Below are 27808 nucleotides of genomic sequence, written 5' to 3'. Positions count from 1 at the left end.
AAGAGAATTTGCACATTTTAGTTGGACTTTGATAAATTCAAGCGGAGTTCAGCACCAAACTGGACTTTTTACTTAAAGTGTAACTAATAAAGCTGGACCTTTAGAACCAACAGAAACATTCAACTGCAGTAGCAACACTGCAACCCCAGAGGGCAGCACTGACACGGTTTTAGGAAAAATATCACAGAAATAGTCTGAAAAGTCTCAAAAACTTTTTATGTTGCACAAACAAACAAATAAAATACAAAAAAAAAAAAACCTGCAGAAAAATATCGGACTCATTCTGTCAACAATATTTAGGTTTTTATTGCATTTTTTGGTCAAGGCTGAATTTTCTCTGCTTTGTTTATAGATTAAGAAAAAAAATAGTTGAAACTGTAATTTTGACCAAACTTCAAAAACAGTTAAAAACACTCCACGAATATTAAAATGCATAAATAAATATATTTACTTAATAAAATGTGTATTTTTTTAAGTTCATATAATAAATAAACATAAACAGTGTTATTATGCAGTGAAGGAGTTTATTATTAAAATACTTTTACATAACAGATTTAACTGCTGACCTCGGAAGAACATGGAGAAGAAATTTGTCTTAAATTTTCTTCTGAATCTACATTTAAAGATAATCTCTAGTTTGGTTTGGATTACCGGTTTGCTGCATTACCTCCCGCTGCCAGTGAGTGGCGCCACCTCCGGTCCTTTCCTCCAGCAGGTGTTCCTAATTGGACTGAGATCATGAGGCAGCAGAGCTGCAGCCTCAGTTAAATGCCTGAACGGTGTTCTCCTCATCATGGTTCTGCTGCTGCTCCTGCTGCTCTGCGCCCGTCAGACGGTCCAGAGCCCGAACCGAACCGCCCTGCTGCAGCACACCTACCTCAGCCTGCCCATGTACCTGGACTGGGCCCTGCCGTTGATCCGGAAGGACTTCTTCTCCCCGGCCAGAGGCAGCGGGCAGGGCGGCTTGCCGCGGCCGGTCCGGGAGCTGCTGCTGCCGGTGTGGCCCCGCGCCGGCGGCCCGCCCAGCGTGTCGGGGGCCGCCGTGAGGACTTCCTGTGAGCGCAACCGGATGCAGCTGCAGGTGGAGCGGAGCGTCCTGGGCTCCGGGGAACCGGGCTCTCACCTGAAGCTGGGGACCTGCGGGGTCAGCAGGTCCACTGAGGATCACCTCTACTTCGAATATGATTTGCGCATGTGCGGAACCAAGCGTACCGTGAGTCTGAAACGGAACAGGGATGCTTTAAAAACCAACCAGGGCGAGATTTAAATCTAATAGAATCAGGGATGCCGTTCCCAGTTTGTCCAGTTTTGTTTTAAGGTCTGAACTGTTAATCCCAGTTTGACCAGCAGCTTTGAATCGAGATGAAAATGAAGGAATTACAAGATAAACACATAAAAACCTAACAGAAATATTATGTGTTTCAGTGAACTGAAGACCGATTCAAGCTGCTGGTTGAAGCTTGTAGACTGAGCAGATCAAGTAAAACCAGCTAATTTCTAATCTGATCGATTAATCTGTGGTTTTTATTGTTTCAACGTTTTTAAGCTTTTTCAAATGTTTGGACATTTAAACTCAAATGGTGCAAATATTCCTGTTCAGATCCAAAATATTTAAATGATCATTTCTGCACAGTTTAGTTTAGACTCTGGCCAGTCAAGTCAAAACCTCTTCAGAAGTAAAATGTATGGAGAAAACATTAATTTAATTTTGGTAATTACATCTATTGATGTTTTATTTTAATTTCCAGAGGAGGAAATCCAGCTGCTCAGCTTTAAGTTCAACACCAGCAGTTCAGATCAAAACTTCTCTGCTTCACTTACAGATGATCAATAATCGGATGGTTTACTTCAACATGCTGCATTATGACCCTCTGAAGCCAAAAGGACCAATCAGACGAACGGTGCCGTTCAGCGTGCCGGTGGCTTGTTCTTTTAACAGGTCGGATTAAAACGGGAAGAACTCGGCCTTTTATCACGGAGCTGAAATCATGTTGGGTTCTGTGTTTGTTTTCTTTAACTGTTTAGGTTTGTTTATTCGTATAAAGTTGGATACTCTCCTAAGGTGCAGGTGAAGAAGTTCCTGAAAAAATTGAAGAACGTGACTAAATTCGTTCTGACTCCAAGAAACGGTAACGAACTTTCTGACTCCAGTTTCCTTTGGGATGTTTTCAGCTGAAAGACAAACTTTGTTTTCTTCTGTCAAAGTTGCTCCTTTGTGTTTGAACTACAGACAGCTGAGATCAACACAGAGCTTTTAAGTTCCTGCTGGTGGTGCTAGGCAATTGGATCTCCATTCTACTGCTTTTCATCCGTCTCTCCCGACTTTCTCTTTCTAAATTGGAATAATTAACAGAACTCTTAATTTTATTCACTCACAGTTCATCTGTTGACTTCATCTGAACATATTTCACAACTTCAGACATGAGCTTACTAATTATATTCCAAATTAAATGTCAAAAATCATTAAATAAGCTCTTCATTTCCCCCTAACTTCTAAAACCATGGATTTCCTTGCGGTGCGTTTGGCCCGGCCTCCAGCCCAGTGGAAGGAGCTTTCCGGGTCGGATCACTTTCTCCTCGGTGAGCCCGTGTTCTTCGCCGCTGAGGCTCAGTCTTTGTCCAGAGATGAGCGACTCTACGTCCTGTCCTGCTACGTGACTCCAGAGGAGTCCCCCTCCTCCACGCCTCAGTTTCCAGTCATAACTAACTTTGGGTAAACCTCAGCGGCGTTTATTTTTAGGTTTTAAATGACCCCATGCTGACAGGTTCTCCTCTCTCCTGACGGTGCAGATGTATGGCTGAGAGTAAGAACAGCCGCTCCAGATTCATCCCACACGAAAACGACGCCGTCAGGTTTTCTGTCGATTCCTTCGTCTTTAAGGGAGAGACGGGTCGGGTCAGCAGAAATATCGAAAACTTTGAGTTCATGTTAAATAAGCCGCTGCAGCTTTTAGAGGTGAAATAAAGATGCGTTTTTCTCCTGTGCTGCAGCTCTACATGCACTGCAGCATGTTGGTGAGCAGTTCAGAACCGACACCAACGGCAAAGTCCTGCAACTATGACACCAAAACCAGAAGGTTGGTGGATTATTTTCCACACAAATGAATAATAATTCATCTCATTTTGATGAATGGACTCGTGGTTCTGGTCGTTCTGCAGGTGGGTAGAGCTGTTCGGGTCCAACTCTGTGTGCGACTGCTGTGATTCCAGCTGCAGCTCAGATGAATCTGCAGGTTTGTGATCCAGTTTTTAATGATCTAAAACAAAGAAAGTTTGTGAACATGATGAAAATTTTCCTCCAGCAGACGGTTTTCTCTGATCAGTCGCTTTGGTTCCGGTCCAACTCTGATTTCCAGCAGTGGTTCTGTTCTGAGGCTGTTGGTTAATATTTTAATGGTCTTGGGAGAAGGGAGGAGCACAGACAACATCACCAGTTTGAAGGAAGTTCTTCGTTTTGTTCAGATGAAATATGAAGTTTGTCCCTGAAAACCGAAGCATGAAACGGCAGTTTCCCCCGGAATGAAACGGCGTGGAGCCCGGTTCATGTTCGTTACCTCAAAACAGCTTTGTTCAGTTCAAGGTTCCCAAAAACATGAGCTCCACTAACAAACAGATTTATGCTCAGTGCTGGTCATTGCTGATGTCTTTCTAACTTGGTGTTGGGTTGAGCTATTCTGGTTTATTCCTCACAAACAAAATGTTTTTGATTAATAAACTTCCTTTATATGCAGATATTTTCTTTTTCCTGCCCCCTGTTTTAGCAACGCGGCTCTGTTTTGTGATCAATGAAACGTCTGACTGAAAGGTTAACTAAGAAGTTAAATGTATATTTTATATTCAGAGACTGAAGTCATCAGCAGCACGTCGTGGATCCTAAATGAAATGGAGGAGAAGGACGAGGACATCTTTGATTTTTGACTTAAATTATTATTGTATTTGCAAAACACAGCAAATAAAACAAATATTTGAGTGAAATCAGTGTTTGTTTCTGACCAGGAAGTAAAACCACAAAGATTTTTTTTTTAATAAAATTTTTTATTTCTGCTTCTCTTCAGTGGGAACTGAAAAGTTTAATGATTCTGACCGGTTAGAGGCTAAATAATCCGTTCCTGGTCAGTGAACTCACCACACCAATGCACCAACAGGTGGCGGTGAAAACACTCTTCGGTGTGGAAGTTGTTACTGGAGAGGAAAAATCAAAGGTATTCAGAAATTTTGTGGAAACTTGAACTTGTAGGGAAGAAGGGAAAGTCTGTTGGGTTTAAAAACTCTGCATGCTAATCATGCTAACGGCTAAGATGCTAACCACGGTTTAAAATGTGTGAATGAATCATTTTGAATGTTGGTGAAATCCGTCTTACTGCAGAGCTGGGTGGCACCTGCTGCTCTCTGCCACACAGTGTGACATCTCCTCTGCTTCCGGCTCCTCTGATGAATAAATGTTTGGAGATATTTATGATTATGTAGAAGAATACAAAGAATCTGGAAATTTGATTCATGTTTGATTTTTTTTTTGTGTGCAGCAAGAACTTAAAATATGTTTGATAACAGAGTAAAGGATGCAGATTGTGGTTCTGTTGGGTTTTATTTATAGCTATTTTATTATTTTCATGCAGAAACACCGCTCTGTAACGTTGAACTTTATGTTTTTTAATTTTTCTTTCATTATGAACATTTTAATGCTGACAGTTTGAATGTCAAATCATCCAGAAAGTATGAAAATGATTTTAAATAGAAATGAGACTGAGCTAAAGTTAGTATTTGTGGGTCAGAAACTGATAATTTAGTTTATCTGAACTAATCAGTACTTTAAGTTTCCTGAAGTGGATTTTTACCAGATAAATTAAGATGTTAATATTCTAACAGAAGAAACTGAAGCCTTGATTTAGCTATAGATAATGCATAAATGTTTTATTGTTTCCTGAAAAAGATTCTGTACAGATTGTTTTACAAAAAGTCATCCTTAATGTGAAGTTTTTTTGTTTTTTTTACTGGATAGAACAATCATAAAACCGTTAATAACAGGTGCTATCAAACAAAACTACTTACAAACTGAATGGAAATGTTAACTGAATGCATACACTGTGCCGTCCGTAGTCTGAGTCCAACCCGTGGTTCTGGTTCTGAGCAGGGAAGTGTGATAATGCCTCGTAGGAAAATGGACCGTAGGGTCATGTTTCCTTCTGGTTCTGCTTGAGACGGGTCAGCTCAGGTTCAGCACTTGGGTTCGCCTCCGGATCGTCCCGTCATCAGTAGTATGAGCTGAGGTGGGAGTGAGCGGCCGGGTGTCGGGTCATGGCCGACCCGGGGTAGATGGGGCTGCTGGCCGAGTTCCAGTACGGCGACGGGGAGCCAAAAAAGTTCCCTGGGGAGACGGACATGGGAGCGGGATGTCCGCCCATGAAGTTCATTTTGGGCTGGTGGCTGTGGTACTGCTGGACGTAAGACATCTCAGTCTGGTACTTGACGAGGCCGCCGTCCGCCCCGTGGTTCTGGTGCGCCTGCGAGATTCCCTGGAAGTCGAACTTGTAGGCGTAGCGCTTGCCGTGAACTTTGGTCATGATGTTCTTGTCGTAGTAGTAGCGCAGGGCGCGGCTCAGCTTGTCGTAGTTCATGTTGGGCTTGCTCTTGCGCTCGCCCCAGCGCTTGGCCACCTCATCCGGGTCGGTCATCTTGAACTCGCCGTTGGTTCCCTCCCAGGTGATGATGGCGGCGTTGTTGCTGTCGGACAGCAGCTCCAGCAGGAACTGCCACAGCTGGATCTGACCGGAGCCTGGCGGGAGACACGGAGCGTCAGAACCACTGAACAGCGAACTTCTGCCAAAAACTCCAAAATTTCTGAGCTCCAAGTCAAACATTTACAAGAGAAAAGTCAGATTTTCTGAGCCAGTAAATCAAAAAATTTCAGATGTCAAAGTTGACTTGACGAACTTGGAAAATGGGTTTGATTTAATAGAAAATTTATGAGACTAATTTCTAAATTTGAGGGTTTTTTCTGGCAAATGTTCAACTTTGTTCAAAGTTTTTTTTTCTTTTCTAGAAATTTCCAGATTAAGTTTTCAAGCTGAGAATTTTTTTTCTCCGTTGTTTTTCTCACATTGTCGACTTTTAGAGCTCAAGGAATTTAGTTGTTTTTCTAAAATTTCTGAGATTAATCTAAAAATTTCTGAGTTTTTGGTGAAAATGTACTCCTTTTATCTTTATATCTACTATGGCCCTAACAAGCCGCCATTCAGGTTTATTCCTTCTCTTCATCTTAAACTTTAAGCACACAAGCAGACAGCTCTATCAGGTCAGAGGTTATTCATTTCACCAAATGTGACCTTTTCACTGTGAGGCTTGGAGGAGCAGCAGGAAGCTGGGGCAGAAACCTACCCACAGGCCTGTGAGCGCTGGGGTCAGGCAGCTTGTACGGACTTTGTTTGCCTGTTCGGTTCTTGGATGAGCTCAGGACTTGGCCTTCTGTGAGGAAACAGAAGGGCAAACGGTCACTTTGGTGAGATGGACGCCGGGTTTGGAGTCCGGCTGAATAGTCCGAGGTTTGTGAAGGAGTGAAATGACCTGGAAGTGTCTAAACAGCCTCGATAAGAGCTGGACTGCTGCTTTACATGTGGAGGAAATGAGCTTCAATGCTTCCTAGATCATCTGAGGAAACGGCGGACCATCCTTCATGGATGAAACTTTGAAGGAAATTATGGTCTGACTGAAAGCAGAAGCAGTCGAGCTCCTGTGGATTGTAAATTTTCTCCTAGAAAAAGGTCAAAGGTTGAGGAGAACGTGATGGGATTGGAGGTTTGACTATTCAGCCGGATCCTTGGTCTTGGCGTGAACTCTGCCAGCCCTTTTCTTGCTTGTTTTAAGTTTTGAAATAATTTTGCCAAAGCAGACAGTGTAAAGGCCTCATTTGTTTCATGTTAGTGTTTCTGTTTGCTGCTTTGGGAGCCTTACCTGGATTGGCCAGCCGGCTGCTGATCGGCCCTAACGTCTGATACGGGTCTGCAGAAAAGAAAGCAACAGTTTTTTAAACATTTTAAGTTAATTATTCCTTCAGGTTTCACAAAGTTCTCATTCTGGATCTGATGAAATCAGGAAAGCTGGTTAGCACTTGTTTTTTTGGCCATATCAAAATTAATTTATTTTGCAAAACTGCAATGGAAACACTGTTTTTGCATCACGAGTCACATGGTCAACAGCCAGATGTTGCTGCTGGCGGACGCCATGGAGACAACAGGAAGTAGCTGCAGGAAGATGTTTAATGACTTATCACATGAACAAACTTATTCACTTGTGATTTTAATTGATTTAATGGAATCGCCACAATTACATTTTTGTTTTCAACATAGCAGAACTTTGACACAACGTTTGTAACGGAAACCCTGGCGCCCTGACCATCAAGTTGATGGTCTGTGAGATTTTTTAGGATCTTCTGAAATCAAGGAGAACCATCTTACAACAGACCTGGCAAAAGTTTTGCTTTCTATAACTTTGTCTCTGTTTCCAAAGCATCGAGTTTCCGTCAAAACCAGCGTGGCTTTAGAGAAGTCAGAACCTGTTTGTACCTTGGATGATTCTGGGCGTTGAATCCGTCACCCTGCTGTTGTGTTGGTGTTCGATCGGAGAACCTGGAAACCGGAAGATGGATGTATTGCATATGAAGCTGTTTGATCATCCGCTGCGAAACATTTTTATGCAAACGTGGTTCTGTGTTCACGGGTGAGTGAACCGTCACACGGCCGGCCTCGCTGCCTACCTTTGGGCACCGTGGGCGTCATGGTGTTGGTCGGCCAGCTGTTCCTGCGGCCGATCTCATCAAAACTGTTTTCTGCAGCAACACAAAGAGGGAAAAATGGATGAACTGGATGTTGGTGCCAAACGTGTTTGAAGTGAAGCTGGCTCTGCCGGGGAAGGAAGCAACCGGAGACCGACCCGATAAGAGCGGAGCTCTGAAGATGACCCAGACTCTCTTCTTGGATGAGCCTGCTTTTGTTTCGGGCCACCAGCAGATGAAATGGATTGTGTCCCAGGAGCAGGACCCATACCCCCCATTTCCTGTGACGGCGCAGCTGTTTCCTGTCTGAAACTGGCTGTTGAGTTTTGGACTCGTCACAGTTTTTGTCAACAGCAGTTTGTGCCGTGCAAAGAAGCCTTTCAGCCCTTCGATACCGTGTTAACGTGTTTCTGAAACTCAACACGTTATTCTTAGATCCCTAAATCAATCAAGAAAGTTCCTTACAGCTTTTCTCTGAGTTTTATTTCACACCAAACCGCGTGACTCACAGGAAATGGTGGCAGTTGTGAAATGCAGAAAGATCTTTTGCATGAATTTGAATTGTGCAAAGTTCGAAGTGACTTCTTTCCCTTGAGGGGAAGTTCTTATAATCCGTCCAGCAGATCGACGGGCCTGACATGGAGATGTACTGCAGCTCATCCTGCAGAACATCCACATCACCCATTAACACTCTATCTACCTCTGTTTAAATAAAGATGTTCGTTGATCTCTGTGGCATTTGAGTCGTCTTTAACTGAGCCGTACGTTTCCAGGATGTTACTCATTCTGCTCAAACGTGTGAAACTCGGCGCCGTTGGCACGAGTTCACCTGAAGCTGCTGTGAGAAGTTTTCCTCCACACCTGCCAGGTAAATGTTCTGCAGAATGTTATAACACTGAATCAGTGTTTGGGTGAAGCTGACCACAGACCGTCTTCCTCCATCTCACCCCAACCGAACCCTCTGCTAACCTCAGTCTGAGCACCAGGAACCATTCTGTGGTCTCCGCCTTCTTCCTCCCTGCCAGCTTCTCCATTAATTAACCTCCAATATTTGTCTTCTGTGAATGTCCAAACCACCTGAATCTAACTTTCACCACCATCACATGTTTGACTGCAGGAGCTTTAATTATTCAGTTCCTCCATTTCCTGCTTCGTTTTCTCACTAAGCGTCACAGTTTTGATCTGTGAACATCAGAGACGAAACAAAACCTCCAAATCACCACAATCAGTCCATCAAAGAGGATTAGACTCAATAATTCACCATTAAGTCAGATTTCACTTCAGAGGTTGAGAGTGCATCCAAACCTTTTAGATGAACAGAAAATGAGCTGAATGCCCAAAAGAAAAGACTAAATAAAATGTATTGAAGCGCAGACTGTTTACAGACAGTTATGGAAATTCATCATGTTTTGACTAAAAACTTCCCCAGGACATTTTTGTCTTGATGTTTTTTACACTTAAGTGTTGAATTATAACAAAGTTCACATCAATAATTTTGACTGTTTAAAAAGAAAATAAAAACATGAACTTCAGATCTTAGAGAAACCTGGAAGCCAGTAACGGTCAGAAGAATCCTGGCTGATAAAGTTGGTTCTGGTTCTGCCCCAAACAGGTTATCTATTAAAAATATGTTCTTTAAATTAAGATATGGATTCAAAGTGACATAAAGATGCTTAAAATCAGAGGCCAGAATCGAACCTCAGTGAATATCTGCTGATTTTCTGTCCCACACATTCAGAAAAGAGAAGTAGAAAAGTTCTCACATTGAAAGACGAAACTGATTTTCCACAACTTTAGTTTCTGCTGCCAACATGCATAAATGTAAACAATGTTAAACATAAATACTATAGAGGCTGAATAACTGGGGGCCAAACACCCATCATGCAACTGAAGCAAAATTTGGTTGAACTCCTAAAATTGACCAGAGGTTTTTTTTTAGGTAAATGACGTCAAAATGTTTGAACTCTTTTAGAAACGGGAGAGTTGTCTGACCTTCGCAGTTCCTCAGAAGCTAATATGAAAGGCTGCACTTTGATATGTGTGTGATGAAAGTGGAAATCTCACCTGCTTTCACTTGCAGCCTGGGCTGTGGAGGCTGTGGGGGAGGCGTGTTGTTGGAGGGCGTTGTGGAGTAGGAGAACGTGGGGCTACCTGAGGCGACACATGAAGAAGAAGAAAACTGAAGTTTTTCCTGCTCCAAACGTCTGAATCCAGAAATGAGCCGTTAGTTTGCAGACAGGTCTGCAGCCTCAGCTGGAGTTACTTCTTGAAAAGCAGTAACTGAAGTGCGACTGTAGCAGTGATTCGTAGAAATCGATGGTAACATGACAGGATCATGCAGCAAAAGTCACAATCATCATGAACCTGCATGTTTACCAGGCTGAGTCGTCGACGACCACAAACATCGTTTTCAGTGCAGCAGTTCACAGCTTCATGCACCTGAAAACCTTCTGCTGCAAACGTCTTCACACTGCGGTGTGTGAGAATGTTCAGTTTGATTTCTACCACTGATCAAACTAGTTTGAATTAAATGTTTTATGATGTGCAAGAAAAATCTTTGTTTTTCTGCTGAATTAAAGGTTAAAATGAGTTTTAATTTACTTTAATAAAAGAACATGCCTGATTCATCTCAACCTGAAGAATGCTTCCATAAAGACTCAACTCATCTTCAGCTTTATCTCTGAATAATGAAGTGAACCAGAGCAGGACTGTGGAGGCGGAGGGTCTTACTCTGCCGGAGGTAATTGAGGTGAGAGAGCAGGATGTCTGCGTTGTAGGCCGACGTCAGCCGCATCATGTCGTCTTTGGTCATCTTGCACAGCGCCTTGCCGTCCAGCGCCTGGAAGAGCGAGACGTCCACCTCTTCCAGGACGTACTCCTTAATGGCCCAGTCCAACCACTGCCGCACGTGGTCCTGGGTCCAAACCTCAGGGTCTGCAGAGCAGGAGGAGGAAGAGCTGCATGAACTCTGATGCTCCGCAAAGATTCTGAATTATCAAAAAGTACTGAATACAAACAGGAACTAGTTACTCCAGAGGTTTTCTACTAAACTCAAATAAGGTGCAATCTGAACATGCTAATTCATGACGCGCATGTATTTGTATTTTGAGACACGTTAACATCAGTGAAGTGAAACAATAGATGGAGTCATGCAGAGAAGCTGAGCAGCAGCAGCATGAAAGTGCTGAATAACAGCGGAAACCTGATGCTTGTGATTCTGATGCTGATTATAACAATGAGCTGAGGCAGTGAAAACAAAAATACCTGAGACTCCGCCCCTAACATGCTTAGACCTGCAATATTTGATCAGTTCAAACACTAAACACACCTTAATATGCATTAATAGACGGTAACATCTGGTCTCTATCTCTAAGTAAAATGAATGGTCCGCCTGTAAATGCAGCCAATGTTACAGATTCTAACGTCACATTGAAGGATTTCTGCTGAAAAAGCTGCACTGAGTTCTGACAGGAAAAGTCCAGAAAGGAGAATCTCAAATGGCTACAAATTGTGAAAAGGGTCTGGAGTCATTTCTAAACATCTGCTGGATCATCGGAGTGACTGGAGGTCCAATTGATCAGGTGTGTTTCCAGGTGGGAGAGGAAGTGATGCAGGGAACCATCAGAGCTCAGCGTCAATATTAAAACAATATGCAACATCTGCATGGTTTAATGGTGGACAGAATATTTATAGATTCAAAGTGACTCGTTTTCAAATCTAAGGACACCATGGGAAACATGGTGGTGGCAGCATCATGCTGTGGGACTTTCCAGCTGCCAAAGTTGACAGAAAACGTATTTCTTTACCGAGTCAGAATCCTGATCCAACATCAAACTGGTTTAAATGGAAAAAGGATTGAGACTAATTTGATTATTTAATAAAGATGTAGACATTCAACTTGTAAAGGCACCATTTCTGATATTTTCACAATTTTTTTAAAACATATTTTTATGCACATGAACTTTATAATTCTGTCATTATTCCTTATAAAACATTCATTTTACATTAAAAAGTTCAAATAAACAATTTTAGTCACAAAATGTTTGTAAAACAAATTGGATAAAAAATGTACCCCAATATTTCAGATGATCAAACTAATTTTAATATCAAATTAATTTCTTTTAAGAGAAACACAGAACTCCAAACCATGAACACTAATTAATCCTGAAGTTAATCATTAACTGTGATTATCTCCATTTTCTGTAAATCAGTTTAATTTGACTGATTAAAAGGTTAAAATATTCCATATTACTGGCTGGGTTTAGGGTGCACTTACTTTTCACATACAGCCTGATTGGTTTGGACCATTTTTCCCTTATTAAATGAAACCATCATTTAATAATCAGATTTTTTATTTATTTATGTTACCTTCAGCATTTTAGTGACCAAAAAGCAAAAATAGAAAAAGTCTGTCAGAGGGTGTGAATACTTTTTCACTGAACTGTGACAGAATTTCCACTGAGTTAAAATTGAGTATGAATGAATACATGATGAAGGTTTTCTGCATGTTGACTCATTACATCTCCTGTGGATTATCATGAGGAATGTCAGAGTTTTTCTGCCAGTAAAACTTTAACTGGACCAGTGGAATGTTTCCAGTATGATTCAGGACGCGGCTTTCCAGAAGCGAACAATGCGGCCGTCATGTGAACGGCTGGTGGAGCTGGACGGCAGCGCGAGGGGCGCCACGCCCTGGGCAGCTGATTGTTTCGCTCAACACATGCCGCCTGACGCAACATCCGGCCATTATGGAGCCCAGAAACGCGGCTGGTGACTCAGTCTGACTGCGGCGGGACGGAGCTAAACTCTGGACAGCAAATGACAAACCATGTTTAAAACCTGGAATAAATCAGAGATATTCCTACAAAGAAAACTGGAAATGCATCTGGAAACTTCCAGAATTTAATTTCAACTTTTCTCCATATTTATGTTTTTTATTTTTATCTAATTTTATAGTTTCATGTCTGCCGCTAAAGCTACAAGCTGGTGGTGTTTTTCATTTGAACAACAGCTGGACCACAATAACAAAAACTGACACGTCTAAGGAAGTGAGGATTTCCACTACAGGTTTTCACTAAAATACAGAAACAAGCTTTAAAAACTCGACTAATTCTGGATTGAAGGTTTTCTGGCTGGTGACGTCAGACCTCTGACCCTGCAGCTCCTTATGTTGGACTCTTAGTTTTAGTTTATTTCAAAATTCACATTGAATTTTAAACGAGATAGACAGAAGTAAAAACTTATTTCCTCCTTTCATTTATATCTTACTTTTTCATATTATTTATTTAAGGGGAAAAAGATACTCTGAGTTTTAGGTGTTAAGAAAATGCAGGATGAAGTAGAAATGTGATTAAAAACAGATGGAGGCAGTCAGACGTTTTTAATCATGTGACCTGAGCCTGTTGTGATGTCATCAGAAGCAGAAACGTTTGTTTAAGATTTGATTTCCTCACAACTAAAGAGATTTACAACAAAATGCAAAACCAAATGAAGAAACTGGCTGCGGGATGTTTAGTGGGAAACAAACCCTCACAGATTTCTCCTGTGTTTTATTTTTATTTTCTGGGTTTGACCCGGTAAAGCCCACTGACACCCACATCTCATTTCTATCCCATTTCTTTGTTTTTCACCAGCAGCATCCGGATCGCTGCCGGGCTGGAACCGTCTGACAACATGAAGCAGGTCAAAAGATCTGGAAAAGCAGCAAGTGAGAAACGGAGTCACAGACGTCGGTTAGAGCTTCCTCAGGTTCTGGGAGTCCAGTTAGAACCGTTACCATGGAGAACCGTCCAGAGGCCGACCCACCAGAACCACTCCAAGAGGGACATCTAGAGCCTCACTGCCCCAGTTAAGGTCAGAGGTCATGATTCAACAGCCAGAGAGAGAAAATGGCCTCTGGTAAGGCAGAGTGGGCCGACGCTCAGCGCAGCAGTTACACGATTCTCAAGATAATAATTTAAAAAATACTTTTTTGTTTGTTGAAATTAGTTTGATCTTTCTAAACATTTAAGTGGGACATAAAGGCAACCAGAAGAAAACGAGTTTTACTGTCAGGTTGTAAAAGAGCGGATCAATGACTAGGCCCGTTGCAATAATCAATAATCAATAATGAAGAAATCAATTAATCACATGATAAATTGAAACAAACTCATTAATTTCCATTTACATGATTTATCATTTTTCTCTTTCTACCAAAAACTGGATGATAAAAATCTTCAGTCTCAACAAAGACTTTTATTTTGAAGGTCAGTTTTTTTACAGGCACTAAATAATTAATTTGATTGAATGTTTTGATTTTGGATATTTAAAATGTCTTCCTGCTCCAGTATTAAAAGTTTGTTGTTCTTGCATCATTACGTCACCATAATATTGGTTGAAAATGGTCTCACAACATCAATATTATCGTTTATCTTAATAACTTCCGGGACGATTTATCGTCCAGCGAAATTTATGTGACAGCTGTACTTGTGACTTTCATAAAACTTTTGTTTTATGATTTATTAAGAAGCATCAGATGTAGCTTATTTATATTTATTTCTTTACAGAACAGAAAAGTGAAGCTGGGAAGATTATAAACAATCATATCTGCGCCTAAAACGGTTCGACCCCGTGACGTCACGCTGCGGCAGGTTGAGCAGCAGCCTGTTGCTGCAGCCTGTTGCTGCAGCCTGCTGGAGGAGGAGGATCAGAGATTCAGTTGCGGTTCGCCAGCGGTTGGGAAGCCGCGCTGTGACGCGCAGACGGCGGGCCTCACCTGCCGGGACGATGACCCTCTTCTCCTCGGTGGGGTTGGTGCTGGGCGGGGTGGCGGTCTGCGGGCTGACCCGCGGCTCCGGGTAGGACGCCTGGTACGGCAGCGGCCCCCCGTCGCTGCTCATGTGGCGGGACCGTTTGGTGACGCTGCAGTCCACCGGAGAGCCGCGGCTGAAACACACATCCGGTTCCCCTCATTACTGCAGATTTCAGGTGTTTAATCTGAGGCGCCGCGACTGAAGCTCATTAAACCCGGTGGGGGAAAAACTGCGGCTGCTAATCTCTGGCTGCAGAGAAGATTTTGCAATATTAGTGCATTTCCTCTTGCAGTGTTTTATCTGTTGGTGACAGGAGATAAAATTAACATCTGAACGAAACTTTTCCACTAAGCAGGTGACCACGACAGAAAATGACTTCAACCACATAAACAAGTTTTATTTTTAGCCACCAACATTCACCACCACAGGTTTGGTCCTTTCCTTTGCCGACATGTAAAAACTTAACATCCTTAGTTTTAGTCATATTCTAGTGAAAATAATCTTTATCGATCAGTTATCATTAATTTGCTTCCGATGAAACATGATCTCTCTATCCCACAGTTACATATGAAAGCTGAGTCCGTTTTTGTCTGATGTTCAGCTGCTTAAAGCTGCAGACAGAAACTTTACAGCCATACTTACATATTAATACATGGAGTTAATTCAGCCCAGATCATTGGAGATTAAACCAGAGACAATTTATTCAAATTAGTATGAAAATAGTTTCAGAGATTTGATTTACAACCTTTAACTATTAAACAGGCTATTTTAGTATTAAATGTATCCAGTTTGTATTTGTAAAAGTTGCTCCAGCAGCAGCTGGGCGTCAGGAATCTCTTCCTCTGTCGGCCATAATGTGTATTCCTGCAGTTCGGGTTAAAAACAGAACAAAGAAACAATCGGGACGCTCCGTTTGGATCCTGAACAGTAAACAAAGAATTTAAGTGTCTGGAAAATCCCGGGTGTCCACACCGGCAGCCAGCCCATCCGGGAACCCGGCCCCCCGCCGCCGCCCCTCTGCGCGGCCCTGGCCTGACTCACCTGGTCCCGTTGACGTGCTCGGATCTCTTGCCGGGGTTCTGCGCCGCCGAGCCCACCCACTCCGACTCGGCGGGTTCGGGGCTCGGCTTGGAGGCCTGGCTGAAGCCGCCAGGTGACGTCATCTCGCTCTTCATGTGCATGGCGGGCGCCGCGGAGAAGTTCGGCTCGAATATGGGCTGATCTTCACTCACCACAGAAAGCGCTTCCTGGCCAACACAGAACCGGCAGACGGTCACGATCCATGAAGCTCAGTTGGTTCCGGACAGGTCGGGTTACTGTCGGGTTGCTTTACTGTCATTTATTTTCAGAGCATCATATTTTCTCTGGTAATTTGGATAAAAATTAGAAAACTGAAGCTATTTATTTTTTTCAAAATTCATTTAAACATGGTTTACTAAGTTTTTAACAGAATACATTTTAAATTTAAATACATTTCAGTACATTGTTCTGAATTTTATAAAGTTTTTCCTGCTAACTAAAGATGCTAAAATATGATTTCACTTTTAAGCAATTAAAACATTTCTGGGGAATAATTTTAGTAGAGATGGGGTTCAGGGTTCAGTGAAGGGAACCGGATCAAGCTGGGCTCAGCTCGGCCCTGTTCCTCCCCTTGTGCCTGTTCTCTGTCTCACTTAGCAGCAACAGAGGAGCTACTGTAGCTTTGAGTGCGTTAGCGTAGAAACACTGGACCCGCTTATCCACATTAACAGGTTCTGATTCTTCTGTTTTCCCACTTCAGGGTTCAGTAACACTAACATCCCACGTTAGCTAAAGGCTAATCGGCTACAGGCTCAGCTCTTTGGGTTTTTAAACAGAAATGTTACAATAACTTTTAACGATCAAAAAGTGATATAAAGGCTTTTAAATATGCATATCCAGGCTCAGCAATAAGTTAAATCATTTTAGATATTTATCCTGTGTGTGATAAGACTGCAACTGTTTGGTTTCTAACTGTTAGCTTTAGCCTCCAGAAACAGCTAATCTGTATTTAATTTTCTTTTTTGTACTCAGAAGTCAGAATTTCCTTTTAATATACCAATAATCTAAAATGTGGATTAATAAACATTACTTCCACATTGGACAGACTGGATCAGTGGCAGACGGAGAAAGTTACGGCTTCAGCTGATGAACGAGTTCAGCAGAACAGGAAGGGAAATGCGTCATTGTTACGGGTTTGGGTGATGAACAGAAACTTGGACTGGACCGAGACGTCTGACTAATAAAACATGAACTTCAATACAAATGAAAGCGTTGTTTATAAAGGTGAGTTATAGTAAAGTGTTCTGTGTTGCTGTCAGTTTTCATCTCAGCAGTTCGATCCGTTATTTCATCACTTTATCGCCTGCCTGGGATTTTCTGCAGAAGAATCTGGACCAGGCAGGATCCAGTGAACTTTAGCCTCTGACCCGGCCTGACCTCCAGGTCCAAACTCTGTTGGGTTTATCTAAGTAAAGTAACTGGACATTTTCATACCATCTTGTGTGACTCATAAATTACCACTGAGGAAAATGAAATTAATGTTTTCAATTCAACATGTTGGGTCTTATTGGAGGTCCGCCATCTTTGATTTCAAAATGGACGCCATTTTTATTCCACTTCTGTTTCTCAGTATATTTGAAATTGACCAAAACCTTAGAAAGGTCATGAACCCTGGAAAACTACCGGAGGTTTTCCTGATGAGGCTCCAGAAACGAAATGAAAAATATCTCCAAAGTGTAAAACCGTTTTCTGTCTGTTTGTCTTTCTGAGGAAAACTTGTTGTGTTTTGAAAGCTTGTACTGTTGTCGCCATGGAAACTATCTCTGGCAGGTTACAGGAAATGATGTACGTCAGACTCTTCTGAATAAATGAAACTTTTTGAAGAGTTGTGTTGATAATTCAAATCGTCCATTTTTAGACTTTATCTTTTCTTTTCCTTGACTGAATATTTAGAAACAGTTGAAGTTTCTTTCGATCAGAGTGACTCTGTGGTTCTGATCAGCGCCGACCCGAACCAGCGGCTCAGTTCTCACCCTGACCTGTACTGAGCCGCTGACTGGAGATCCAGACGGAGGTTCTGGTTCTGACTGGTCCAGTTGTCAGATTAACTGAGATTACAGGGATTAATCTGGATTCTGTTGGACTGATTTGGACTTTGGACCTGCCTTCAGATGGTTCCTGTTACTTTGTGCAGATTTGGAAGAGCTGACAGAAAATCATCAGAGGCTTTATGTTCACTTTTAGGTCCACTCTGAGTTGGACGGTTTGGACCTTCGGCTCCGTTTCCTCTGAACGATGGAAGGAGATTCTGCTGCTGAACTGCTGGAGGTTTTCAAGCATCTAAGAAAAACTCTGAGCAGCGACGTGAGAAGCTTGGTGCTCAGAAATAGTGTGAAAGCAGCCAGCAGGTTTTCTAATCTCACATGACATCAGTAACCTTAACCACACTTTTATTTAGTCGTTAGGATCGGGGGTTGCTGCGGGGGGAGGGTGAAGCTCAGGGCGGAGTCTAATTCAGATTTAACTCCATCTTCCTGTGTTCCTCCACAAACCGCCCTGAGATGGCACTTCCATCCAGCGGCCCGTTCTTCTTCTCTGCTCCTCAGATGGAGGTGGGGGGAGGGGTGGGGGGCGATGCGTGTTTGTTTAGAGGAGCCCAGCATTGTCTTCAGGCCTCGTACGTCAGCGCTGAGCTTTTTCAGTGGCCTGCAGGAAGCCGGGCCGCCATGTGCACAGGAACCTTTTGGCACAGGCCAAGGGAGAGGAAATGGAGGGGAGGGGGCACAATGTACGAATGTGGGTCATTTTAAAGCTGCAAAACAACTCTGAAAAAGATGGTGGGGGGGGGATCATTGGATAGAAAGGAGAGCTCAGGCTGTTTGAAGTGCCGCCATCACATTGTTCTCTCTTTGTGTTGTTGTGTTTTTAGCTCAGTTGCTGCCTGAACACTGGAAACCACATCTTACTGCCTGGCACCAGCCGTTCAGGCGGCTCCGCAGCGCAGTGTGTGTGTGTGTGTGTGTGTGTGATCACACACTGCTGCACTGAGCACATACACTGCTGCAGGCTGCAGCTCCTGGCTCTGCAGCCTGCTTCATGTTCAGCTTCAGATGAGTTGATGATGCATTAACTCGGTTTGTGAGGCTCCGCCCCCTGCAGGTTGACCGAGGCAGCACCTGCTGCAGGCCTCAAACATCCTGCAGAGGCCTGATAACATGTTTCACGTTTCTTTATCAACGTATCGCAGCTCAGTGAGGCCTGAAAGATGACTTCTTTGTTCAGAAGCAGCAGAACCAACATGGCTGGGTTCATGAGATCAGCAGAACTTCAGCTTCTAGAACCTGAAGATCCATTTAACCCAGAGAGACTCAGAGCTGCTGGAATAAAAGCTACAAATGTTTTCTTTAGGTTTTAACTCGGACTGAGAGGCTGAACCCTAAAGTTCAGTCGAAGATGTTGAGCCAAACCCCCGCTACCAAACACACACACACACACCCGCCTACACACACACACACACACACACACACACACACACACACACAGCTAAGGCTGATCTGTGATTCACTGCACCGTTTTTTCGGTTCATCATTGCATCAGAACGTAGAGATGTGTAATTTTTGCGCAACAATTCTACAAACTGCAAACTAGAGCATCTTTCATATCATATTTAATATTAAAACATTTTTTTAACTTTACAAAGTAAAAAACAAATCCGTGAACATTTTCATCTCCAAACCATCTAAACTTTTAGTTTGAATGTTTTTCCATGTCTGGGTGTTTCAGGGTGGATCAAACTGTTTCTGATGTTTTGATTAAATTAAAACATCTCAAAGTTTTAAAGTTTTCAAACTGCCTGAACTTTTTCCTCATTTCTTCACAACAAACTTCAGTGAGTTTTTCACGAAGTGGAGTAGAAGGAAAATGATTCATGGTCCTCACAGTTCAAAAACAGAATCTGAAAAGTGTGGCATCTCCTCAGATCCTCAGGTCTGGACTTTGACTAGGCCGTTGTGCAGTTCTGGCAGAATGCTCTGGTTTTCCTCCAGGACTGAACTGTCCCACAGCATGATGCTGCCACCACCATGAGGAGGGATGTGCCGTGTTGAGGTTTGGTTACAAACCAAACTTCTGGCCTAACGTCCATAACGGCTCAACTCTGCAGCTCCTCCGGGTTGCCATGGTTACCTGACCTGCTGCTGGTTCTCTAATGTTCAGTGAGTTTCTGCTAAACTTTCATCTTTGGTGTGTGTAGAACACACACACTTTACTCAACAGAACAAGAAACGACTGAAGAGTAAAAAAGTATTTGGTAAAAAAGCAACAGAAGTAACTGAGTAACTGATGGAAACATCAAAATTATTTAATATTCAAAATTACATCTTCAGATGGACCAAAATATAAAGTTATATGAAGATTTGAAATGAAGATGGAGATGAAAATAATTCATATAGATTACATATTTATAAAGTAACAGAATTAGGCGCAAGACAAAAAAAAATCCAAATTAATTTCTTTAAATTTGAAGTTTATAAAAGTTTAACAAAACCTGCAGGTTTGTTCTTCCTTCAGTGAAGTGACTGTAGAGGAGCCAAACATTTTACCCAGCAATAATTATACTTAATAAAGTTACTCAAGAAAAGTAAAAAGTACAAAAACTCTTTCAAGTATTTTTTCCTCTGAGTTTTCAGCTGACCGGCGAGAAACTGGATAAATAATGTTGTGCTGATCGGTGCCGCTTTCTCTGCCTCTTCACACTGTGCAGAAGTGAAACTTTGGCCTGAAGGCGGGATAAAAACTCACTTGTGACTCCAGACTGAGCAGAGCAGCGAAGACCTGAGGAGTTTCCTCTGTTAACCGGATTTTATGGAGTTTTGCTCTGCAGAGTGAAGGAGGAATGAGGCCTGAGCTTCATCTGCGTCTCTCTGCGTCTCTCTGCACACTGATACAAATATACCAAACTGTGGCCTGACCGCCGATGCCACAACTGACTTCCTGTTCAATGTGTTTCAGGCTGTTGCTCGGTGACACAAAACAACTTTATAAAAAACAACATGACCCTGTTGAGGCAGAAGCTGATGTCCTAAAAATCCTCTGCGCTGCAGCTCGACATTTTCACCTGCTGCAGCACAAACACCGAGTCCTGCATGGAAACCCTGAGCCAACATGGCTGAGCCGTCAGCAGCGCTGCGGGTTGCATCATGCATGTTGCCCAAAGCGGCTGCAGCAGCGGCGGCTGCAGCAGCAGCGGCTTCTGCTGCCAGATGTCTGATTCCTTCACCAGAATAACGACACAGATCAGCAGATCTGCTGCGAGTCTTCGTGACCTTTAGGCTCAGAGACGTTTTAGGACCGAGAAGCAGAAAGAAGCAACAAAAACATCTAACATTTTTAAATCAATAAAAAGTATAATTATTATATTCCTGGAAAATATTATTTTATTTTAAAAAACATTTTCCAAAGCTTCTCTTTGTAGTCAGTGTGTTTAGTTTTCATTTATGTTCCAGTTTATTTAAAATCATACAGTTTCCTTATTTTGGACATTTTTATTACGATAATCCACTTAAAAATGAGTTTTGAATAATTGAATCTATAAATTTTAGTACGAATTTTATTATAAAATATATGAAATTCATTTTTAAATTGTCAGAAAAGAGAAAGAAACAATTTGGCGTTTTTAAACTTAAAAATATGTATGGCAAGATAGCATATAATAATAATAATAATAATAATAATAATAATAATAATAATAATAATAATAATAATAATAATAATAATAGTAGAAAGTTTCACCTTCTGAAAAGGTTTGTACTGTTACCTCTGATTTCTTTTTTGTAAATAAATAAATTAATAAATAAATAATTGCCTGTAAGTTTCGAAACGACTTCTGCGTAAAAAGCCACAGAAATAACAGCAGCTCTGGAGGTTAGAAGTAAAGAAGGAAGGACTTCCTCCGCCTGGAGCTCAACTTGTGGTTCAGTTTTTCTTCTTGCATAAAAACCGCATTCAGATCCATCAGTTTGTGACACTTTTAGGTCATCGACTCTTTAGTTTCTCACTAAGATCTGCTAAGAAAAACAGACGCGTTTCTGGCGCAGCTTTTTTCAGACACAACGAGGTGAAAATGTTTTCGATCAGCTGAATTCGTGGATTTGATTTGATTTTAAGAAAAGCAAAATTATTTGAGGATTTTTTTCTCTTTCTGAAGCTGAAAGTTTGATTTCCTGGTTCGGAGTTCCTCGTTTGGATTTTTTAAAATGTAGATTTAAAATGTTTGAACTAATTTGTTCCTGTCGTAATTAAAGCTGAATTTATTGAGCAAATGGAGGCAGGAGAGGCCTCGCAGGGTTGTGTAAAGGCGCAGCCCTGCGTGGCGCAAAAAGCAGAAGTAAAAGTCGCAGTGAGCTGAGTGTGCAAAAGGCCTGAGCGGCAGCGCGGCTTTCTGCGGGCCTTTCTCTGTGCGGCCCGGTTCGGTTCGTCCACCGACTCTTTCTGCGCGGCCTTTGTTGCCTTTCTGTTTTTTTAAAACTGTGTGTGTGTGTGTGTGTGTGTGTGTGTGTGTGTGTGTGTGTGTGTGTGTGTTCTTGGGTCCAGGGTGCGGAAATGTGTGCGGAAAGTCTGAGGTTTGAGACAGGAAGCCTGCAGAGTTCAGATAACGACACCTGACAAGCGCTCCAGTTTGCAGCCATAAATTCTGCTTAAAATAAACCCGCAAACACAATCTGCTCCGGAGAATAACCACCTGGAAAATAATAATCAGCGAGCATTCCCGGAGCCACAGCAGTGGATTCAAAACAGCAGAAAGTAGGAACAAGTTCAAATGAAATGAAGTTAAATCACACGCTGCTCAAATCAAACCGAACCCAGAAATGGGTCAGAACCTTTTAGTTCGTCGGAAACAAAACACGAAACGAGCGAAATATTAGTTCCTCAATCTGAGGGATTGTTTTGTAAAGAAACTTTTATTTTCTGGTTTTACATGAAAATATTGAAAAGGATTTTCTCCAACCCGATAAAATCATCTCCAGATTAAAATACAGAAATGAGTAATTTAGTTTTAAATTTAAACTGTTTACATTTTATTTAGCAGAAAACTGAAATAAAAACATCGTTTCCAGTTCTGCTGTGAATATTTTAGCTGAAACTCAAACTGATACATTTAAGATGAACTTCTACCTTTTTCACTTTTTCTCCTTATTGCGCAATAAGCAGCTTTGAGTTTAAAAAAGATGAAAATCTAAATGTTGGAGCAGCAGCGGCAGAGGAGGAAAGGACAGGTGGACCCGACAGGCAGGAGCGGAGAAATACCAGTTAGCTGCTGGGAGCGGACCCCCCACCTGCTCCGGTTCGGTCCATGACGCCTTCAGGGACACCTGCTCTGCGCGCATCTGGCACCCCGGCCCGCCAGGGGCCCATTTTCCGTTAAGTTCAAAAACAAAATAACAATTCAAAAAAGCTGAGTGAGATTCACGCTCCGTGTTTCTGAAAGTGGCTCCGTGGACGGCGAACACGCAGAACCCAAAAGACAGAAAGAGAGAGAAAAAAACGCGCAAACTTGTGCAGATTCCGCTTTTTACGCGCGCAGCCGGCCACCAATTAGTGTTTTTATCTGAGTGTAAAGATGCAGCGGTTAGTTGTGTTATTATAGAGCCGACATACAACCACGAACGGGAAGGAAGAGGAAATTTTGTAGCAGAAGGAAAGAGTGGGGAGCCTCTCTCACTGCGCAGGCTGCGGCCGCCCGCCGCCTCCAGCGGCTCCAGCGGCGCCTCTTACCTTTATGGAGCAGTCCATGTCGGCAGCAGCGGCAGCAGCCTCCAGCCCTCTGGCATTTAGTCGGTTTGAGGAGAAACTTGGAGCCAATTCAGCCTCTGACCTCAGTTCACTTCATGCAGCCTTGCATTGCCTCTGTGGCGCAAACCATTGCACTCAGTTTCTGCTGCGCGCTCTAACCGGATGACGGCTCGTTTTTTTCTCGCTCTCTCTCTCGCCCTCTAAAATTGGGAAGTGAAGTCACTCTGAAGCCGCTTCTCATAAAACCAACACCTCCTGCTCACAAAGAGCAACAAAAGCAGCTTTTTAAATCTAACAGCAGCTTTATTCAGCTTTCTGGGGGAAAATGTTCGACCTGCCGCGCAGAGCTGCGGAAAAACGCGTTTCATGAAACTTTAGGAACCTGAGAGGAAATAAATGTAGATTAAAATGTGACGCAGCTTAAAGAGACGGTGGGTTTGTAGAGTCTAAGCTTCGCTCTAAGGAAGTGAAAATGCTCAGAGTGAATGAATGTGTCATCAGCAGGATGATTATTAAATATAAACTCTTAAATCCCCTTCACATCATGTTTTCATTCATTCAGACATGCCTTCCTCTATGAACACATGAAAACAGAATTTATGCTTTAACCTGAAAGTTATAAAATACATGAAAAATATTTATAAATGTATTGAGGCTTTTTTCTGCTTCACCATTTTATGGAGTGTATATCAGATAAAACAATAAATAAAATAATATTTTTGCTGCAGGAGAAATATAACCAGTCAGCTTTGACTTTGTTTGCTTTAATGCATCTGAGCTCCTGGTTTTTCTATAAATGAAGCAAAAGTTTCAATAAAACAAGTTCTGCATAAACAACAACAATAAACGTTTCTGCTGCAGACAGACGGAGTGAAAACGGACAGATTTCCTCAAGATGGAACCAAATATGTGCTCAAAGCTTCTTCCTGCACAAACTTCCATGTCACCGTTTCATTTTCTCACCTTCGATGCTAAAACAGAGAAACTGTTCAAATGTCTGAGGTCACACAATCTGCAATAAATCAATAAACGATCAATTCTGATTATTTCACTGAGTTTTAATGATACAGAGTCCAGATGAGAAGAACAGAACCTGAGCGATGAACCGTCTGATTACTGATCATGTTTCCTCCATGTTTCCTCTTTCCTTCAAGTTTCCTTCATGTTTCCTCCATGTTTCCTTCATGTTTCCTTCATATTTCCTCCATATTTCCTCCATGTTTCCTCCATGTTTCCTTTATGTTTCCTTCATATTTCCTCCATATTTCCTCCATGTTTCCTCCATATTTCCTCCATGTTTCCTTCATGTTTCCTTCATATTTCCTCCATATTTCCTTCATATTTCCTCCATATTTCCTCCATGTTTCCTTCATGTTTCCTCCATGTTTCCTCCATGTTTCCTTCATGTTTCCTCCATGTTTCCTCCATATTTCCTCCATGTTTCCTCCATATTTCTTTCATATTTCCTTCATGTTTCCTCCATGTTTCCTCCATGTTTCCTTTATGTTTCCTTCATATTTCCTCCATATTTCCTCCATGTTTCCTCCATATTTCCTCCATGTTTCCTTCATGTTTCCTTCATATTTCCTCCATATTTCCTCCATATTTCCTCCATGTTTCCTCCATATTTCCTTCATGTTTCCTCCATGTTTCCTCTTTCCTTCAAGTTTCCTTCATGTTTCCTCCATGTTTCCTTCATGTTTCCTTCATATTTCCTCCATATTTCCTCCATGTTTCCTCCATGTTTCCTTTATGTTTCCTTCATATTTCCTCCATATTTCCTCCATGTTTCCTCCATATTTCCTCCATGTTTCCTTCATGTTTCCTTCATATTTCCTCCATATTTCCTTCATATTTCCTCCATATTTCCTCCATGTTTCCTTCATGTTTCCTCCATGTTTCCTCCATGTTTCCTCCATGTTTCCTTTATGTTTCCTTCATATTTCCTCCATATTTCCTCCATGTTTCCTTCATGTTTCCTCCATGTTTCCTCCATATTTCCTCCATGTTTCCTCCATATTTCCTTCATATTTCCTCCATGTTTCCTCCATGTTTCCTCCATGTTTCCTTCATGTTTCCTTCATATTTCCTCCATATTTCCTCCATGTTTCCTCCATATTTCCTTCATATTTCCTCCATGTTTCCTCCATGTTTCCTTCATGTTTCCTCCATGTTTCCTTCATGTTTCCTCCATGTTTCCTCCATATTTCCTCCATGTTTCCTCCATATTTCCTTCATATTTCCTCCATGTTTCCTCCATGTTTCCTCCATGTTTCCTTCATGTTTCCTTCATATTTCCTCCATATTTCCTCCATGTTTCCTCCATATTTCCTTCATATTTCCTCCATGTTTCCTCCATGTTTCCTTCATGTTTCCTCCATGTTTCCTCCATGTTTCCTTCATGTTTCCTCCATGTTTCCTTCATGTTTCCTTCATGTTTCCTCCATGTTTCCTTCATGTTTCCTCCATGTTTCCTCCATGTTTCCTCCATATTTCCTCCATATTTCCTCCATATTTCCTCCATGTTTCCTTCATGTTTCCTTCATGTTTCCTCCATATTTCCTCCATGTTTCCTCCATATTTCCTCCATGTTTCCTTCATGTTTCCTTCATATTTCCTCCATATTTCCTCCATGTTTCCTTCATGTTTCCTTCATGTTTCCTCCATATTTCCTCCATGTTTCCTCCATATTTCCTCCATGTTTCCTTCATGTTTCCTTCATATTTCCTCCATATTTCCTTCATATTTCCTCCATATTTCCTCCATGTTTCCTCCATGTTTCCTTCATGTTTCCTTCATGTTTCCTTCATGTTTCCTCCATATTTCCTCCATGTTTCCTCCATATTTCCTCCATGTTTCCTCCATATTTCCTCCATGTTTCCTTCATGTTTCCTTCATGTTTCCTCCATATTTCCTCCATGTTTCCTCCATATTTCCTCCATATTTCCTCCATGTTTCCTCCATATTTCCTCCATATTTCCTCCATGTTTCCTCCATGTTTCCTTCATGTTTCCTTCATGTTTCCTCCATATTTCCTCCATGTTTCCTCCATATTTCCTCCATGTTTCCTCCATATTGCCTCCATATTTCCTCCATGTTTCCTCCATATTTCCTTCATGTTTCCTGATTCTGTATTTTATTGAAACCTGTTAAGATCAATACTTTACTTTCAGACTCCCTCTTGAAATTTGATTTCATTTTTTCCTTCTAGTTCCTCAGCTTTGCTTTCAGAAACATTTTTGTGAATTTGCTCTCAGATGTTCATGTTTTGCACTTTATTTATTTTCCCATCCATTCATTTCCACTGTAAAAACAGAACAGTTGACCAAAGTGCTGAACGCCACAATCAGAAATACAATCAAACAGCACCAATGTGATAAATAGAACAATAACTAGAACAATAAAAAGAAACAAATAAAGAAACAATAAAAAGCAACAATAAAAAGCAACACGTCAAGCTGAGTTGAAAGTTAAAACATCATCTTAAGAGAAAATCATGGCGACTCAGTTTGTCTGAAATGTAACTGGATGTTTTGTTTCATTGTTTCTGTTTGTGTTGTTATGAAAGTATGATGGTGCAGCATATCAGCGGCGAGCTTATGATGTTTGGCGTGTCCGGGGTCAAAGGTCAGGCAGAAAAAGCTCGAACTCAAGATTCGCTCCTGCTTGTTTCCATGGCAACGCAGCTCTAAAACGATAAAACAGAAACCTCTCTGTGTTCCTTCAGGAACCACCAGCAGGTTCCAGATGAAACGATGATTTTATGATTTCAGTTTAATAAACTGGATCAAACTGGATTATCTGTTTCTACAGGATTTTAGTTACTTTTCCCTTAAGACTTAAAGTCCAAAAATAAATCTGGAGAACTTTTGATCCACAGAACTTTGACCGCTTACGGGAAAGTCTGTATTTCAGGAAGGAAAAAGAAGAGCCGTCTGCCGGTGAAGACTTTAACTCAAGGTTTATTTCCTGCTTTTTCTTGTTTTAATGTTTTTTCTCCTCAGTAGTTTTCCAGGTTCTTTTATTCTCTTATTTTTCCTGTCTGGAACATTTGCTTCCCGTTAAGGATTCGTTTCTGTAGCCGATGCGTCAGAGGAGGAAACTAATCCGGAACCAGCAGTAGGAACGTTTGCTCCAGTTTGATGCTGCCAGGATTTAAGCAGCATTACGGTTCTGCAGCAGCACAAAGAGAGAACTCCAGATCCAGAACCAAACGGAGCGTCAGCGATGCTGATTTCAGAGACCAAGGTCAAGGCTGGACCTTCAGGCCTCTGTTACCGGGCAGATTTCCTACACAGAATCTACAGAACGAATAATAAAAAGAAAGAACAGCAAAAATACATGAGACACTGACAAACCTGCAGTTTATGTTAGAGTGAGACCTCCTGTTCATACACCAGCTTTGCTGCTCTAATCTTATTTTCTATACTATAAAACA

The 27808-nt window shown here is 41.8% G+C and overlaps 2 protein-coding genes across 11 annotated transcripts; one reads left to right on the top strand and one right to left on the bottom strand.

Moving 5' to 3' along the window:
- Window positions 1-677: 677 nt before the first annotated feature.
- On the top strand, window positions 678-9131 carry zp3d.2 (zona pellucida glycoprotein 3d tandem duplicate 2). Of its 6 annotated transcripts, XR_003594936.1 has the most exons (9): window positions 679-1213; window positions 1824-1939; window positions 2026-2129; window positions 2539-2713; window positions 2791-2896; window positions 2992-3077; window positions 3160-3233; window positions 7504-7713; window positions 7829-9131. XR_003594936.1 is itself a non-coding variant. In XM_028012971.1 (8 exons), exons 1-8 carry the CDS (start codon window positions 794-796, stop codon window positions 3317-3319), a joined length of 1095 nt encoding a protein of 364 aa, XP_027868772.1. In that variant the 5' UTR covers window positions 680-793; the 3' UTR covers window positions 3320-3816. The 6 variants fall into 6 exon arrangements, 2 of the variants coding, with proteins under 2 accessions (XP_027868772.1, XP_027868771.1); XR_003594938.1 differs by lacking the exon at window positions 7829-9131 and having other exon boundaries at window positions 678-1213; window positions 2791-2891; window positions 7504-7568; XR_003594937.1 differs by lacking the exons at window positions 7504-7713; window positions 7829-9131 and adding an exon at window positions 3842-3908 and having other exon boundaries at window positions 678-1213; window positions 2791-2891.
- On the bottom strand, window positions 4885-23585 carry fli1rs (Fli-1 proto-oncogene, ETS transcription factor-related sequence). 5 transcript variants are annotated; one of them, XM_028012966.1, is made up of 10 exons: window positions 23353-23585; window positions 15601-15806; window positions 14523-14692; window positions 10499-10702; window positions 9833-9919; window positions 7751-7822; window positions 7560-7622; window positions 6949-6996; window positions 6376-6462; window positions 4885-5773 (listed from the first exon to the last, which is right to left on the bottom strand). In XM_028012966.1, the coding sequence occupies exons 1-10, from the start codon at window positions 23368-23370 to the stop codon at window positions 5250-5252; spliced, it is 1479 nt and encodes a 492-aa protein (XP_027868767.1). In that variant the 5' UTR covers window positions 23371-23585; the 3' UTR covers window positions 4885-5249. The 5 variants fall into 5 exon arrangements, with proteins under 5 accessions (XP_027868767.1, XP_027868766.1, XP_027868769.1 ...); XM_028012965.1 differs by lacking the exon at window positions 23353-23585 and adding an exon at window positions 22914-23216; XM_028012968.1 differs by lacking the exon at window positions 23353-23585 and adding an exon at window positions 22885-23211.
- Window positions 23586-27808: the final 4223 nt, after the last annotated feature.

Source organism: Xiphophorus couchianus, chromosome 3, assembly GCF_001444195.1.
Source record: "Xiphophorus couchianus chromosome 3, X_couchianus-1.0, whole genome shotgun sequence".
Taxonomy (NCBI): Eukaryota; Metazoa; Chordata; class Actinopteri; order Cyprinodontiformes; family Poeciliidae; genus Xiphophorus; species Xiphophorus couchianus.
Note: the sequence above shows the minus strand (reverse complement) of the source record. Positions and strands in the feature narration are given on the sequence as shown.